Source organism: Calonectris borealis, chromosome 16 (genome assembly GCF_964195595.1).
Source record: "Calonectris borealis chromosome 16, bCalBor7.hap1.2, whole genome shotgun sequence".
Lineage (NCBI taxonomy): Eukaryota > Metazoa > Chordata > Aves > Procellariiformes > Procellariidae > Calonectris > Calonectris borealis.
In genome coordinates, this window is record NC_134327.1 from 6,124,683 (window position 1) to 6,142,547 (window position 17,865).

Sequence of the window (17,865 nt, forward strand, 5' to 3'; positions counted from 1 at the left end):
TGCGCATGCTCCGGACTGGCGCGGCGCCGCTCCTCCCGCTGTGCGCGTGCTCCGGTGCGCATGCGCCCGGAGCGGCCGCCGCCTGTGAGGGCGGGCGAGGTGGCCGTGCCGCCGCCGGTGTCCGGGCGGGGCGGGGCGGGGCGGGACGGGACGGTGCCCTCCGGGATTCGCTAACGGCCTTCGTCTCGCCGGGATCGGGCGCGGGAGAGGCGGCAGTAAGTGAGCGTCACCCCGAGGATCGGTGTTGGGCGCTGCGCCGTCAGCCGCGTTGAAACGGCCGCGGAGCGAGCCGGCGGGCGTGAGAGCCCGGCGGGAACGGCGCTCATTCTGGGAACGGCAGCCTGGGCGCTGCCCTGCGGCGTACGGCTTCCTCCATTCCCATGCACCGGCACGACCCGAGGTTTTCTCTGTCACCTGCCTGGGATGAGTACTTATGAGCCCGGGAACTTGTGTCTTTTGACTTTTTATGTTGGAACTCACAGAATACGTCTGTGAAAACTCTTCTGACAAATAATAAAACATGAGTAAGCAGGAGGCTTAAGGAACGTTGTTTTGTCGTTACTTTCTCCGCAGCAGCAGCGGCTGATCGCGGCAGTGCCTTGGTGACAGGCAGGTGTACAGCTTCTGCTGGCACTCGTACCCTGCCCAGGGGGTTGCTGAATTGCAGATACCTTGCATCCTCTCTCAAATGCGAGGGTTTTTTCCCTCTCTTACAGTGGACATAATTGATGTTCTAATAATACTGGCTCCTTTTTTCCAGTAGCATTAGTAATGGCAGCTGACCGGTCTCGTACAGATGTCCTCACAAATAACTTGATAAAAAACATTAGAGACACTGAAGTGGTGTGTATGGTAGAACTGTATAAAGAAAAGCCTTCCAGGTTTTAACAAATATAGTGTACAAATTATACTACCATTAATTGAGACTGAAAGGAATAGAGCCAGTTAGTAGTTTATCAGGTGAAGTTACGCTGATGGAAGGTTCCCTGACTTGGTGAAGCATATCTGTATTAAACGTTGTTCCGTTATTCAATGAAGCGTTTAAACAGAAGAACTGGGTCCTGCATTCCAAAAACACCCAAACTGCACTCCAAGATCCAGTCGCTGAAATATGCCCTTGTTGCTCCACCACTGGTTCATCTTATCTTCCAAGCTTGCTATATTTGTGTCTGCTTTCAGATTTGGCCAAGCTACAGCCTGAAAAACACGAAATTATAGATTTTTTTTACATAGTAGCTATTAAGACAGAAGAAAATACATATTCTGTCATTTCCACTGCTTTACAAGTAGATGTATTCCTTGTTGTTAATCTTAGTTATGATAATATCTTATGATTTTATGATTGAGTAGTTGATCTTAAAAAATCCTTCATGAATTTCCTTGTTTAAGTAAAGTGATATTTTGAGCTAAGGAAGAGTTGACACTTACAGAAAATGGAAATTAAGGCATTTATGCAGCCGCCTTTTTCAAAAACGTGTCCAGCTTTTTAAACATTTTTTTTTTCCACAGTAAGCTTATAAAACAAGCAAAGGGACTTCTCTTGAAGTCTAAAAATATTTTTGGAGAGGAAACAAAACAAAACCAGTCTGATTTTTATAATTCAAATGTTATAAAGTAAATTGCTTTGGAGCCCATATTTATTATGTGCTCACTGATCAGGAGGGTTACGTAGCTGTGAATGATAGTTTTAGATGAGTGGAAAACAAGTAAGTTTTTCCAGAGCATGCCTTTATCTGCAGCATCTGAAGTCCTTATCATGCAACACTTTCTGACATTAGTATTACAGTTCACTGGAATTTCTGACGTAAATAAGTTATTTATGTGCAGAGATAATTCCAAGAATGTATTCCCTTCAAAACTGTTTTGGTTTTGCTGTTTTGAAAGAGTCCTTGATTCTTTCCCAGGCCCAGAATTCTATCTCATATATATATATGAGATGTGTGTATATATATGTGTATGTGTGTGTATATATATGTATGTATGTATGATGACATTGCTCTCTTTCCTTAAACAGCGTTTATGGAATATAACTACATATGGAATATATGGCTATTCCAACTCCACATGTATTTTGGGAAGGAAAAAAATATATCTCCCTGAATAATTAAAACAGGAAATTTCAAAAAAAAGGTATTTTTTTAACATCTGTAAAAACAGTCAGTTTTGGTCAGACATGAATATATGTTTTAGCTACTAAGAAAGGAAATATTCAACAACAAAGAATGTATATATAAGTTCTATAAATACTTCACCAAGATAGAGCTGTATACAAAACAACAGTATGAAATACAGAACTCCTTTGATGAAGCCATGCTCAGGAATATTGACCTGAATTAACCAGATTGAAACAGTTAAGCCATATATCTTTATGAGAAGAGAAACCTGCAGAATTAAACTGAACTAAATTAGATTATGAACAATTGCCTTCCAAAGGCAAATGACTTAACCAAAGTAATGCCCCTTATTTTACATAATCATGTGTAGATAAAATATAGTTTAACGTAATCCATTCTAAAAGTCCAACCCAAAAGTTGGGTTGTTTGCTTGTTTTTCTCGGGTGCCCACACTATTATTTTTCTATTTTCTGCCACTACCTGACACCCTTCTTTTTGCTTAGGGTACCCAGAGATGTGTGAGCATTGCTCTGACCAAAATAGGAAGACCTATTGCACATTTTTGTAGCTGGCCAGCGTATGACGAGGACTCCCGCTAAAGGTATTGCCAGTCTTAGGCTTTGTTTCTGCTTTTTTGTTGGTAGTGATGGATTCTTAATATCTCCGTGATAAAATATTGAATATTGCATGCGAGTTACACTCTCTCTGTTATTTTATCTGTTCTGTCATGTGCATACCATGCTGTTGAAAACCGTAACTCACTGCATTACTGAAACAGCAAAAGCTTCTCCTTTACAAATGCTGATGAAATTGTACATTGTCATTTCCAGCAGTTACTGTTTATGGGCTTGACCCTTGAAAATAAGATGAATTTTTTTTTAAAACAGCAACTACATCAGTCTATACTCTTTTTTTGAAAGCCATGCAAGAACAGAATATCCTATACTAGACAACACTTATCTCTGTAGCAATAAAAAGTTTTTGGGTAGGGGTTTTTTCACTTTTTTGTTTATTGTTTCTTAAACGTCTCTATATTATTATTTAATTACCCTTAGACTTGAGCTAAACAGCATAACAATATCTTCCTACACAAATGGCAGGTTACAAAGCTGTGTTTGTGACTTGGTACTCTAACAACCATGTTTCAGATATAGTTTTATTGCATACAGTAGTAGTGTCCTAGCAGAGAAGTGATTTCTGCTATCGCTAAGAAATTGGCGGTGGTGGAGGGGCAGCAGAGTATTTGGAGAACAGCTACAAGGCAAGTTAAACTGTAACTTTTATGATATGAGCCTGATGTTAACTATGAACATTTTTAATTTCCTTAGGAAACTACTTAGCATTTTTAAAATTAATTTAAGATTTCTTGCTTGTTAAAACGTTGTTGGAAGTTGTTTAAGCCAGTGAAACGCCTATGGGTTTTTGCATAGGAGTTAGTGTAGAAATCCATCAGTCATATCCTTTACGTAAAAACTAAGTAGTAGTATACAATAGAGAGTATCTTGGGTTTGTTTCAATGTCTCAATCGTAATCTGCAGCAAAAATTAAAAGCTAGTAAACAGTAATTCCGTAATGCCTCGCTCTAACTTCAATATTATTTTACTAAAGAGAAGGGGAACTTTCTGCCTTCCACAGCAGCGGAGTCACGACCCAGGAGACCAGCAGAGGGCATCAGCCCCACTCCTGCGCTTGCTGGGGTGGTGGCCAGGCCCACGGTTTGTAGGACCTGAATCCTGGGGGGTAGCTAGAAGTTTATGTCTGACCCGAATCCAACAAAAAAGTAGAAAGGTAACAATTCTTTTAGGTTAAAAGGTTCAAAATTAGAAAGGACTTCTTGAATTAAAAAAAAGTTAAGTAATTTCAGTGCAATATTTTAGCACACAGAAAACAAATGTATTAAGTGGGGCCAGTTGAAATCTGCTAGTGCCAGCCACCATCCTGAGCATTAGCTTCAGGCCTCTGAATAGCCTCTGAGGATAATCATGAGTAAAATATGTTGCGGTATGACAAAGTTATGGATGACTGGTCTAATGAGGATGTGAACAGAAAAGATAACCATTTTTCAAAATGGGTGACCTGTTAGAGATCTTCTGTTAGCCAGAAAAAAAGGAGGAGGGGAAGTGCCAGTGTCTGCTTTTAACCTTCTCTTAAGAGTACTAAGGGTTATAATGAGCAGGTGGGAGATGGATCTAGGGTTTTTTCCCCAGCTAGCTTTACTCCCTAAGGTATCTAAGTTACTCAGACCTTTCTTAGTATGTTTGGAAACAAATCAAAATGCACCACCTCGCTTTGGCAGGGGGAAGAAAAAGAAAAAAGGAGACGTGCTGGTTAGACTATCATCAGTGCTATTACAGTTTAGACTATCTCCTGATGTTGTCATGCACATTTAAACAGGAAGAGTGGCAAAACTGGAACCACATGAAACCATACCTGAAAGTGCCTCTAGAACAGCTACCCAAACCTACTCTTCAAGCACACTGTCCCAAAAATGCAGTAGTTACAATCAAGGTGCCTAGCTAAGATATCCTTTCTAAGTGTTAGTTGTCCAATATATGTAAAAATATGCAAATAAAACTTGTTGCTGGACTAGAAAATTAAATATTCATTTACAGAGCCACACAGAGAGCTCTGAAAATGTGATTTAAAAATGAAATGGAAGATGTAGAGCATTTTGTATTAATTCAGACAAGAAATACTAAAGAGTAAATAAATTTGAGAGACTGATACAAATAAAAGTTTTGCTCTGTAAGCTCTCAGTAGATTAACTTCAGTTTTCCAGCTTACTGAGCCTTGACGCTGCATACCCTTAAGATCTGTAAATTTTTTAAGGTGCTTTATCATTTTCTTAAGGGAGTCATACATTTGCAAAATTTCTTACGATCAGACAAATGTATCTTGTCTGGACATAAAGGCTGTATTTCAATAGGAATCATATATACATTGCTTCAATTACTGATTTAATGATATCTGATCTATTCCAACTGATTATAGGTAATTTTGGCCAGGGTAACGAGCAGTCTGAAGTTCAGACAGTTCTGTGGGCAGTTCTCACAGCACCTCTCTTCACGTCCAGCGAGCTAAGGACATTTTCTGAGAGTGCAGAATGTATCTTCGAAAACGAAATACCGATTTATATATATCAAGATACTTCAGGGATTCAAGGAAAGCACATCATGAAGGTATTAATTTGTCAACTCTCTTCTTTCTGAGAAGCTTTTAATTTTCATTTTGTTAACATTATGACAACTTTACAGTTTCCCTAAAGAAAAGAATATCAGAACTTTTCCTACCCTTTAGAAATAATTTTTTCTTATTATTTATTGTGGTTAAGAAGGTTTAAATGTAGCAATCTATGCCCACTTGATTTATTGGATTATTTTATTCAATTCCATTTTCTCTATACTCTTGTCTTACTCATTTGTACGTTATAAACAAGCATTGCAGATTAGGCTGAGGAAAATTACACCTATTTTCTGTCCTGTTTGCTAATATAATATTTACATCACTGTTGTAACTAGCTAACCCATTATCATGAGCTTCAGCTGTTTACATCAGGTCTTAATTTTATCATTTTCTTTTCTGTAACTGTGGCTGCGCTGATTAATTTAACAATGTAAGGTGTGTCTGATTACTTCCTTTGGAAGTCAGAGAATGTCACTGCATCCACTGTTAGCATGAATCTGAGGAAGTGTTTTATTCAACATATAATGCTTGTTGTAGCTGTACTTTAGAGCTACATGTTTTTGTTAGATTCAGTATCTTGATTTTTCACCTCAGTAGTCCTGTCCTTACTTGGCTTTATATCTAGAGGTTAACTAAACAGATGTTTAATGCTAGAGCATTCCAGTGTAACTGAAAAGGTGGAATACGGGTAAAGTGAATTGATCTCTTTTCTATCACAGGTTATAGATGAGGTTTAGATCTACCCATAAAGAAGATGGGGGAGGGAAAAACAGTGGTTTATGATCTAACTCAGTTAAAGAATGGTGTTTTAGCAAATAACATAGGCAGAACTGAAGAATACCTCTCTACCCAGGGAGGGTTCCCTGCCAGAATATCAAAAAACAACTTTTTTTTTGCTTTGCCAAGATCTAGAAGGTCTCGATCTCTTAATAATGTAAAAGCCAAATTAGGGTAAATTCTAGGAAAGTACATTTAGTAAGAGTTGTCCAAGAGAGGCCAGGGAAATTTCTGAGCAAGGTATATGCTGACTCTGCTGTCTTTGCACATACTTGTCGTGTCTACTTTAGCAAGTAGACTAGTGCAAAAGAAGCCCATTTGTAGAGCAAAAGTTGTGTGGATATCAAATGCTCAGCACGAATGCACATTCAGGGGTTTTACTTTGGAATAGCTTTAGTCTGAACACATGGGTTGAAAGTAGTGGTTGGAGCACACCTTCCTGTCTCATTTTACCCCAAAGGAATCCAGGTCACATGCTCTGAGACGACTCTATGAAATGAACCAAAGCACAGTACATGGGGACAATCAATTTGGCTCACTTCTGAGCCAAACTAAAATGCTGACATAGACACACGCTTTGCCAGTTAGATTGCTCTTAGCAGGAGTGATGTCTCTGAAGAACGTTTTGCAGGGGATCTGTGCATAAACAAGCAGAGATCAAGCCAGATTATCTCTTTTTGCAGTCAGGTATCCTAATCACAAGCTAGAGTGTGGCTGGTGTATGTTTCTTTCTCTGTCACTAAATAAGAGACACTCTTAATTCTTTTAACAATTTCAACATAAAGAGTAGAGGTAATAGTTGCTTACAAACCTCTTTAAGCTGGCAATCAGATTATCCTTTTCGTAGGTGAGCTAAGTAGGTTAAATACCTTCAAAGCCTCTAAACTGTATCTCTCATATCCTGAAATCTATTAACACATCAGCACTGCGTCTGCTTCCCTGCAGTCTTAGGTCAAAATGGCTACATGTTACACCTCTCTGCCTTGCTTAATCATATCCATGTGGCTAAAATAGAAAGTCCCCAATCATCATATTGGCTCTTACGAATTCTTAACTCTCTTCATATACTATGGAGGAAGCTCAGGCCCTTCACGTAAAGAACCAGCCATCACAATGCTCAGTTATAGACCAATACCTTAATTCCTGCAAACAGTATAAGCAGTTATTCATCAGCTGATCTTAACCGTCATCCTTATTCCAAAAGGTCAAGCAGTCATCCAAAACTCAGGTTTATAAGCAGTAGTAAAAATGGCAAAGTATTTTCAAGCTGACAGAGTATAAAAACGTACTTAAGGAATTCTTCAGGTTTACCTCTGACACTTTCCAAGGAATTGGAGTTTCAGGTCCTTAACAGTAGTGTTTACTTTTTGCGTTATATCATTTTACTTCTTGTTGGAGAACATACTGAAAAACAAAATAGTTTTAATAGTCTGTCTCCTAAAACGTAGTGAAACAAAAGCCACATTACAAAACTAACAATATTACATATACACTGAAAAACTCTGACTGAATTTAAATAAAACTTTAAATAAGGAGTGGCCAGACTTGACTAGGTTCTTTTAAAGAAAATAGTTTTGACAGAAAAACAAAGGAGAAAGAAGTTAGCTGATGCATTCGATCTAGCTTATTTCTGCTTATTCCTGTTTTGATATTGCTGAGCATCAAACTGATGAGAGGTTTTTTTGTTTTCTTTACAATCACTACTGAAATACAGGATTTGAAATACAACTTCTTCAGAGAGCAGGGGAGAGAAGAGTCTTCCCCCTCTCCCCCCCCACCACTTACTTTTCCAGATAAAACTTGCTTGTAGAATTCACCTTTTATTCCTTCCTGGCAATCTTCATTTCAATTCTTGACTTTTTTTGAGCAACAAACTGTCTTAAAATACAAACAGGAGAAATAAATATAGCAATTTCTTTTTTTTTTTTTTTAAACTGCAGAAATTACTGATAAGTAATGCTGCTATGTATTAAGAATTATAAATGGATACAGAAATATTTTGGCAATGTATAGATCAGTCGTCATCAATGTCATTTCACTAAGTGATCTAGCCAGCAACTGAAACTTTAAAAATGTGTCAAAACTAGATATTAGAAACTTATGTTTTCCTTCCACCTCTCTCTTCTAGAGAGAAGCAGATTCTTTGCTTCAAATTAGAAAAAAAAAACAGAATACTTCATAACCGAGATTCTATCAAAAGAAAAATATTTTAAAACAGTATTTTAATTGTTGTTTGTCAAACGAGAAAGATTAGCATTTTAAGGAAATCATAGAAGTGGAGCAGAAAAGCATGAGAGTGCGTTGGACGGGGCTTTGAGCAACCTGATCTAGTGAAAGGTGTCCCTGCCCATGGCAGTTAGAACTAGATGATCTTTAAGGTCCCTTCCAACCATTCTGTGATTCTATGAATGCTGCCATAGACACCCTACGAAAGTATTTTCTTTAAGGACTCATACATTGCATCCCTCTGTCCAGCATCTTGGTATTCAAGCCAGTATAACTCTAAAATAACCCTAAAATCAGGGATTTAATTGATTCACCAGTGAGGTTGCTATATAAACAACACAATCATTGGAAGTTAGTGATTCCACAGGGAATTATTCTGAAGAAATTAATATCTGGAAAAATAAGGTTAGTGCATTTTCTTCTTATCTGAAAGAGTCAGTATTCCCCAGTATGCATACTGGTTAAGAATTTTGGGAAGCAAGTGTAAACTACTGTGCTACCACTGCCTAATTTAGTAGTGCTGACATAACTTCTGCTGTGTGCTGTATTGTAAGCATCTAGGTATATACAAATTACTTCTATGAATATATGCAATTTCAGAAGTGATGAGAGTTCCATGACAGTGGACTAACACAATATACTTAGTTTCATAGAGTTCTAATTCTGAAGCATGGAGGAGAATCCAGATGAATAGGCAGTTTACAGTGGCCATTACAAATAATGGCACTGATGGAGCAGCAAAACCTTTCACAGCAATCGTAGTCCACGTGGGTATTACAAGGCAGGATATAGGATCCATGAAGTAATGGAGGAATGTTTTTAGGAAATAATTGCAATTGCAACAGAATTGCACTGCCATTAAAGTAGATGTTGCTACAACAGGCAGAGTCCTGCTGTTTCTCATACCTTTGCACTGATCAACTTTTCATTTATTTCATGCGCTTTTAGTCTGTTTTATAAAGCCATTTTTGTGTTTCTAACCAGTTGTGCTTCCACAAAATTTGAGTTTTGAGCTCGTGTGGTGTCAGACTCAAAACAAAGCTTAGATGGTTGGGTTTCTAACTTGAATGCTGTATTCTAAAATATGGCACCCCACCCATTGGCTGTATACAAAAGGAGGTTTTAAATTGACAGGAGAATTAACATTCTTCCAAACCTCAGTCTGGAGCATGTATAATTATGCTAAGTCATTGTTAGAAGCTATTTTAAAAGGAAATGTTGCCTGCCTTCTGAGGTTTTTCTATATATATATAGTTTAGGCATGTCAGCCTCTCTTTAAAACTACAGCATTCTTATTCTTGATAGAATAAGCAGCACTGGAACACTTAAAAGCACAGAAAATAAGACAAGCAGCTAGGCTCTTCTAAGTTTATGTCTCTACCTTGCCACTGATTTTGTATAGAGTTTCAGTTATCCTGGGTCTCATTGTTTAAATTTGTAAAATTGAGCTTTCAGTTTTTAAACCTATGCAGCTGTTGCAGTGATTATTTGTTTACATAAAAATGTACTTTCTTCTATAAACTGCTGAATCTCGGGTATTAGTTAGTTTCATATATTTTTCTTTGTTACCTTTTAGAGATAGTAGGAATGTACTGGTTTAACTGAGGACAGAACCTAGCCTGTAGTAAATATTGTTTACACTTTATTACATTTTCTCAAGACTGAAGTTTCTCTGGCTGTCAGTTGAAACATTTTAGTATTGAACTTACTGCCATTCCTTCCTTTTCTCAAAGGCTTTCCCAAATTATTACCTCTAACAAGTATTTTAATGAATAAACCATGTTTTTCTTGCTGAGGAAAAAAAGGTTGTCTTTATTAAATTTTATTTTTACTATAAAAATATGACCCACTTCAAATGTGCATATCCCATCTTACTGTAAGTCAATCAGTTTTAAATAAACTCTCTCCTAACTAGGCTGTCCCATCTTTACTTCTGGTGCGTACTCTTGATTCAACTTTTTTCCAGCCACAGGCCCCTTACAAGATGTTCTTCTGTTAACAGAACAGGAAGTTCCTTATCTTCTAAAATTGTGTGACTCCAAATTTAATTATATGCTTTAAGTGGATAGAAAATATGCCTTGCTCAAAGAGAAATTACTTGCGTTGGTAAAAGAAATTTCAGGGCCTATGACATGCAAGTCAGATGAGATGATCTGACCTTCAACTCTTTGAATAAATGACCAGTGACTTAAGAAGCCAAAGAAGAAAAGGTGATGGGCAGAGGTCAAAACAAAGTGATGAAAAACAAAATTCAAAGACCGAAAAAAATTGAAAGAAGCAGCCTACCAGTAAGCAGTTACACTTGTTTCGATGGCGACCCTTCTCTAAGGGATTGTGCTGCTCAGTGTTCTCATATGGGTTCCTAAGTCCAGTATTTTGAGTAAAATTAGGACTGCTGCAGCTCCTCCTCTTCCTTCAACTTGCAGTCATAATGATCATAAAAGGACCCACCTACTTCCAGTCCTTCCAGTTGTGGGGTAATCAGCTAATTACGCAGATTACAGAAAACTGAAGGGGGGATGCAATATATGTGCTATGGTACAAAATATTTCTTTCTTTATAGGAAGGAAAGTGATTGTTTAGTGCTTGTATTATTTAGTGCTTCTTTCCTGTCCAAAGGAAGATGCATTCCCTTCCCTAGGATCAGCGATGAAGTCATTACCGAGAGTTAATTACTTTGCTTTACATTTTAATTCTACTTCATTGCATGCATATGCAAAACACGTTCGCACACATCCATAGGCAAAGTATTTGTTGCTTCAACAAAAATTAATAAATGAAAAATACTACTTGATTGGAAGTGAAGAAAATTAACTTTCAGCAGCATCTCAACACAGAATTATCCTTGAACATCCGTAGATTTGAAAAAGTGATGTACAGTACTGACTTCTGGTTTTTAAAATAAATACTATACAGGTATTTTCTTTGGTGGCTATCAGAAAGAAAAATTATAAACAAAAATTCAGGATAATATTTTACAGAATAAATATTAATTAGAATTGCTTATGTAATTAAGTTTGGGTATGCCTCCCCTTGACTCTCCATTCTAAATAAGACTTGGAAACAAGCAAAGATTATCTGTTCCTGACAAATCCTTCCTAAGGATTACATGGTGCATAAACTAATAAGGGTTTATCTTTTCTTCTTTCTGAAAGAGGAAATAACTACAGCAACATTAAAACATTAATGTGGCATTAAAGAATTCCAAACAGAATTGGGAAATTAAAAGGTTAGGATTCTCACAGCAATATCAAATCACCATTAAGTTTAAGTATGCAGATCTTACGTGCAGACCACACATAAAATTCAGAATACTCTGTGTATGCAGTACTGTTTTGCTCTATGAAGTAAAAATGTCAAGTATGCATAAGCTGTTTATTTTAAAAGATAATCTGAATATGATGGGCATAAAATTTTGTACACAGCACCATATTATTCCTATTTTTTGGGGTGCCATAGTCACAAAACAAAGCTAGACAAAATTTCTACCATTCAACATAATTTAAATGAAAATACTTAAGTGAAGTAACTGAGACACAATTAGAATGTGCTAAGTTTTACACAATAAAAAGGTAAAAATATATTTAGTACTTGCCATCTGAGAGAGTTTGATGATCACTGTAAAATGGCTGTTTGGGAATATGTCTGTTTATTTCTGCAAACTTTGAAAGGCTAATCAGTAAAAGCTACAACATAAATTTGAAACTAGGAAGTTACCAAAGAAGGCCTCAGAGGAATGAACTAGTCACCTTTACTAGTTACTAGTAACTAGAATGTTACTAGTCACCTTTTGACTGCTGGTTCTTGAGATCACCTATGACTTGATGCTATATATATTTTAGGGTAAGTGCTTTAAAGAATTTAAATCCATTTAGCAAGATTCACACCTCTAACAGTTGAAGAGAAAACTATTCTTTTTAAAGCTTTATTATGACTGATTCCTTGCTCCAGTGTTTTTTCTTGCTATCTTGCACAGCCTGATGCCAGTTAGCAAGTCCTATTACACACAGTATAGCAAATTCCTTTATTCTGTATAATAAATGCAAAGAGAATGACAGTTCCATCACTGTTAGTACAACGGGGTAGTTCATGACATTTGATGTATTAATTTTACAATGGCATCTCATATGCAGTTAAAATTTTTTCTCCTTTATACATAGGAACAAGATTCTTCATACATGTTATTTTAAAGCATACAGCACCTCTAGGTGTCTAGGATGGGATGAACTTTATTAGTTACAGGACCTGTAGACAAAACTTTTTCTCTACAAAATTCAGTAAATACAGTATCACCATTAAGAATTTGTTTTATTTTAAACCAAGGAAGCAATTTATGTATTTGGATCAGGTCATCTTCCTTGTATTAAAATAAAACCAAAAAGAATGACCAAGGCTTAAGACTGCCAAACCCATTGGTGTCCTAGTTTTCAATTTGTACAATGGAAATTATGCAACATTTCTTTATGTCTTTGAAGATTCAGTGAACTCTGTAAGAGTTAAGTATCATCATCTTCCCTAAGCACTGTCATATTTACAAGGTACTGGGACTTCACTTCAGCAGCTACCTTCAGACTCAACTGTTTTCTTAGCTTTTTCTGACAATGAGTCTAAAAGTCTTCTGCTCCTAAGTGTCCTGAACATGTCTTCCCTTCTCCATAACTGATCACTTTTAAGGGAATATAAAGCCTATAGAATCATAAACTCTTTCTTAGTTTTAGGAAAAAGTATTCTTAAGCCAGTAATTGATACTGCAAAGAAGCATAAGCTTAAGTCTTTATAATTACAGGATATATAAATTGTTCTAAATTGTTTATATTATATAGTACCCATGGCATCTGTTGCCTTCCAAATGCAGTGGAAAACAGGCCTACATAGAAAACTTAATAATATGTTTGTCATGAAGGCCCAGATTTGAGAATGCATTTAAACTCTTCTATTGAGATGAGAGTCCTCGCTTCTCACTGGAAATCAAAACAGCAGCTAGTGGCAAAACAACAGCAGCTAAGCAAACATTTTACTGAACATTGACTCGCATGTTGTGCACTTACACTCTCTGCGTACTCCTTGGCAAATGACTATTAGATCTTTTGGCTGGTTTGGAAGTGTCTGGTTTACTTCAGGTATAGCAAATCATGATGTTAGTGCTGACAGTTCTCTGGTTCAATTACTCTTCATCCCAACCACCCTGCAAAAGCAAAAGCAAAGAAACAATCCAACAGCAAAGAAAGATACCCAAAGCCTGCTTGACAAGTGACACGTAGTCAGTTCTGCAGCACTATCAAGCCCCTTTTTGATCCCACATGTCTTAAGATACCAGATTTCTGGTTTTCACTTCTTTCCTGCTCGTAAGTTCTGTAGCTAATCCCAACGTTCCCCATCCCTCAGGGGTTCCAGGGTTTTTTTGTCTCTCAACAATACATTCAGTAACATCCCAGTTCCCAAAGCAGTCTGGAAGGCATTTAAGCTGTTTAAAGATAGACAGCTCTTGTGCTGATTAGCCTGGAACAGATAAGGGCTACATTCTACTCGCCTTTCCTTTGATGGACACATAACTTAAGGGTTTTATCCTCTGCCAAGTATCCAATTGCCATAAAACTCTTCACAGCTGAGGAAGCAGACATCAGGAACAGAAAGGTCGTGAAAGAAAGCTGTAACACAAGCAGACCAGACCAGTAGGGTGTTGCACCATTGACAGGATGAAGAACAAAATAATAAAAGGTGAACAAATAAACAGGTAAGAAAAATCTGCATTTTATTTTTAAGCCATGTAAAACATTTAGAGACAACAAAGAGCCAGTAGATGTACTAAAAGGAAAAGTTACACAAAGTCGTAAAACGTGCATCTCTGTCCCTTCCCTCTTAGTGGAACGTAATCTGCAGTGTCTCTGTAAATCCCTGGTCTATCTTCACCTTGAATACTGCTTACAATTCTGCAGCTTCCGCCCCATCTCAGTAAAAATAGAACTGGAAGAAGATTCAGAAATGGTCAACAAGGACAAAGGCATAGAAATGGAATTTCAGAACAGTGTGTTAAAATGGTAGGAAAGTAGGTCTTTATGAAAAGGGCATTGCTTCTGTTTATGACAAAGCTGTCTAGATAATAGAAGTAGGCAAACAAAGTCTCAACTCTCTTTGAATTCAGTACAGATGCTTTCCCTTGCGCATTTGCATAGCTTAGTTGGTGATACATGGAAATAAGAATTATCAATGAATTTGTTGTTGCAGTAGAACAGGCCTACTGCTTTCCCTGCCTGCAGTGCATAGTTTCATGAAAACCTCTAGGCAAAAGGAAAAGTGGTATTGGATCTCTTTCCCTGGCAGGGTGGAAGTGCTAGTTTGAAGCTATCTGCTATCACATCACAAAATCATAGAATCAGATAAGTGGTAAGGGATTTCTGCAAGTCTGCAGTCCCAACTTTCTGCTCAAGGCAGGTCCCATTAAAGCAGGTTGCTTTGGCCCATGTCCAGTTGAGTTATGAGTATCTATAAGGATGGAATTACCATAGCCTCTCTGGGCAACTGTTTCAGTATTTGACCGTCCTTTGTAAAAAAAAAAAAAAATTAAAAAAATTGTTTCCTATATTGAATTTCCCATGTTGTAACCTGTGCTCTAGTGCACCTCTGGGAAGAATCTGGCTCCATCTGTTCTACACCCTTCTATCAGGAAGTGGTAGACAGCAGTATGACTTCCCCTTACCATCATCTTCTTTAAACCTGAGCAAATCCAGCTCTCTCAGCTTCTTCTTGTGTGTCATGAGCTGCAGCTCCCTGAACAGTTCGGTGGCCTTCACTAGCCTTGCTTTAGTATGTGAATGCCTGTCTTGAAACGAGACACACAACTCCAGATATAGTCTCACAAGTGTCAAATAGAGAGGAAGAATCACTTCCCTCCAAACCTACCAGTTATACTCAGCCCAGTATGCAGCTGGACATATTTCCTGCAAGAACACACTGTTGACTCACATTCAACATGTCCACCATGACCCCCAGCTCCTTTTCTACAAAGGTGCTCTCTATTCAGTCAGTTCTCCACCTGTCCTACTGCATGGGGTTATGCCAGCCCACATGCAGGGCTTTGCATTTGCCTTTGCTGAACTTCGTGAGGTCCCTAACAGCTCATTTTTCCAGTCTGACTAGGTCCATCTGAGTAGCAGCAGCCCTGCCCTCCAGTGTATCAACCACTCCCCCTCAATTTGGTATCACCCACTAACATGCTGAGAGGTCATTCTATCCCATCACCCTGGTCATTATATCAGCCACTTCAAGAATCCAAGTTAATGCAACCTATATAAAAGAAAGCAAGTCAAACATCCTTCCAGAGATATGCTACAGATTTCAGATTTTGTTTTACAAAAATGCAAGAGTTGCATTGCTAAGTCTCTTCTTCTCTAGATGTAAAAATAAAAAGTAGCCCTAGGTTCCACAAGAAGCAGGCCCTGGGTCTTTTTTGGGTGTAAATGCTGAAATGTAGAACTTGACTTACAGTGTGTAAGAAATCTTCTGGAAGGCAGAGATGACTGTCGAAACTTAAGAGCTAAGCAAGCCAGAAATTATTTATAGAGTCCTTCCCTAGAATCTTCCAGTTTGTGGCTTTGCTCAAAGACAGACGATATATTTCCACGTCATAAACATGGACAGAGTTGCATCAATATGTACATGGTACTCCAAGAACCTACTTGCAATCTTGTTATTTGCCTGGGTGATTGTATGCACAGGATGGACTTTGCACTAGTAGCCATTATACTTAAGGAGCAGAGGGTATAATCTGGAACAGAACAGAACAAAACCAAAAAAGACAGATGAAGAAAGAAAACCGTAGGAGTAATTTAGCTCCTCTGCATACATTATAACTGTAAACCAGTTTCAAGAGCATTTACGTAATAACCACCTTTCCAGCACACAACTGTCTGTTATGGGCAGCTACGCACTAGCACAGTATTTTTGCAGAATGGACAGAGTAACATTGCTGCTAAAGGGCATACAAAGGGCAACGCTACAAACATGGTTCCCAAAATTCTCTCAGAACATATTATGCTACTCATAGGCTTACTATTACAAAAGACATTACAAGTTATACTATAGGCTGGTCTAGTTTTAAATCAAAGTTGGATTTTGTTCTGTATGCTAGAAATAGATTTGAGAGAATACCAAGTACATTGGAAAATGCTATAAAATGGCTTAGCAGAATGTTTTCTGATCTTCCACATGGAGCTTGTCTCTCCAAACTATGCTTTACAACTCTCGTAGTTGTAAAACAACATCCCCAACAACACGAGCTGAAGAAAACATTGGTAAACAGGAAGCATTGGTTGTGAAAAAGAACTAATAGAAGATGGGAAGACATGAAAGAGAAGCAAGCCAGCCAAACCTCTAAAAATAGGAACAAAGGCACTGAATGTTTCCAAACAAATACTTGAATAAGTAAAGCTGTTTTTTTTTTTTTTTATGAAGACAACGATGATAAAGAAGTTGGTTGTGTACTACTTGGACATTCAGTATCTGAAGGAGCATACACTTGTAAGGGATGTATTCCAGGCTAAAGCTATGTCCCAATCCAATGTTTAAGCAAATGTGGGGTAACTTAGGGACATTTGCCAAGTATAGCAATCAAGTAAATACAGTCAGTTGACTTACAGTAAGTCAGTTGACTTACTCTTCAGTTTCTAATTATTTTGATACCTTCACAGTGAGGCATGTGTTTTCTTTCCTTATTTTCCTCCAGGAATCAGTGCCACAGGAGAACTCAATTTGGGACTTAAGCTGGGATGCAGAACACCAAGGTGCAGTTTCCCAGCTCTGCTACAGCCATCATGTAACACCTTGAGCAAATCACCCTGCCTCCATTCCCATCTCTAACAATGGGAAAATAATTTATTTCACCATTCTTTATTTGTTCATTAATTCAGTGGGGCAGCAAATATGTCATATAGCTTAATTGTCACATGCTTAATGCAAAAGGATCCTAATTTTGTAGGACTTCGCTTAGATACCTACAGACGCTAGTATTTCTATGCTCATTGTCATTACTACAGATCTTCATAACAGCTAAATCAAAGTATGTATAAATTTGACCAAGGTAGGTGGTCAGTCTTTTTCCTTATTCAGTAAAAATAACTGCTCTTACTAAATAAAAAGTGTTAATGGAACCAACAACTTCTATTACTAGAAAAATACAGCTTTGCAGCTGTTTGGTCAGCAGTAAATACACTGTTAAACTGCTCCCAGAATCACTACCTTTACCTGCTCACAGCGAAGTGGGTAACTTGCACTTACATTAACCATATTTTAGACCATTCTAGCACTTTCCATCAACATTTTAACATTTTGGATTAATACACTCTATCATCTTCCTGCATGTGCAGAATCACGGACACTGAGAAACCAGGCTTTTACAACTAACTTAACAACAAGTTTGCCCATAATATTGTTATGCTGTGAGAATGTTCCTCAGTACAACTATGTGTCTCAATTATATTAATCTATTCCTCAGATTTAAAAACAACTTAATTAAAGCAACCATTGAGCACATGCAACCTTGTTTAAGAAAGTATATTTGAAAAGCAAA

At 37.6% G+C, this 17,865-nt stretch overlaps 1 protein-coding gene across 1 annotated transcript; it reads left to right on the forward strand.

The window, feature by feature from the left end:
• The first annotated feature begins 5 nt into the window (after window positions 1-5).
• Window positions 6-17,828, forward strand: LOC142089452 (uncharacterized). Its single transcript, XM_075166041.1, has 6 exons — window positions 6-215; window positions 3,290-3,375; window positions 3,723-3,829; window positions 4,509-4,622; window positions 5,106-5,293; window positions 17,023-17,828. The coding sequence occupies exons 1-6, from the start codon at window positions 6-8 to the stop codon at window positions 17,122-17,124; spliced, it is 807 nt and encodes a 268-aa protein (XP_075022142.1). The 3' UTR covers window positions 17,125-17,828.
• Window positions 17,829-17,865: the final 37 nt, after the last annotated feature.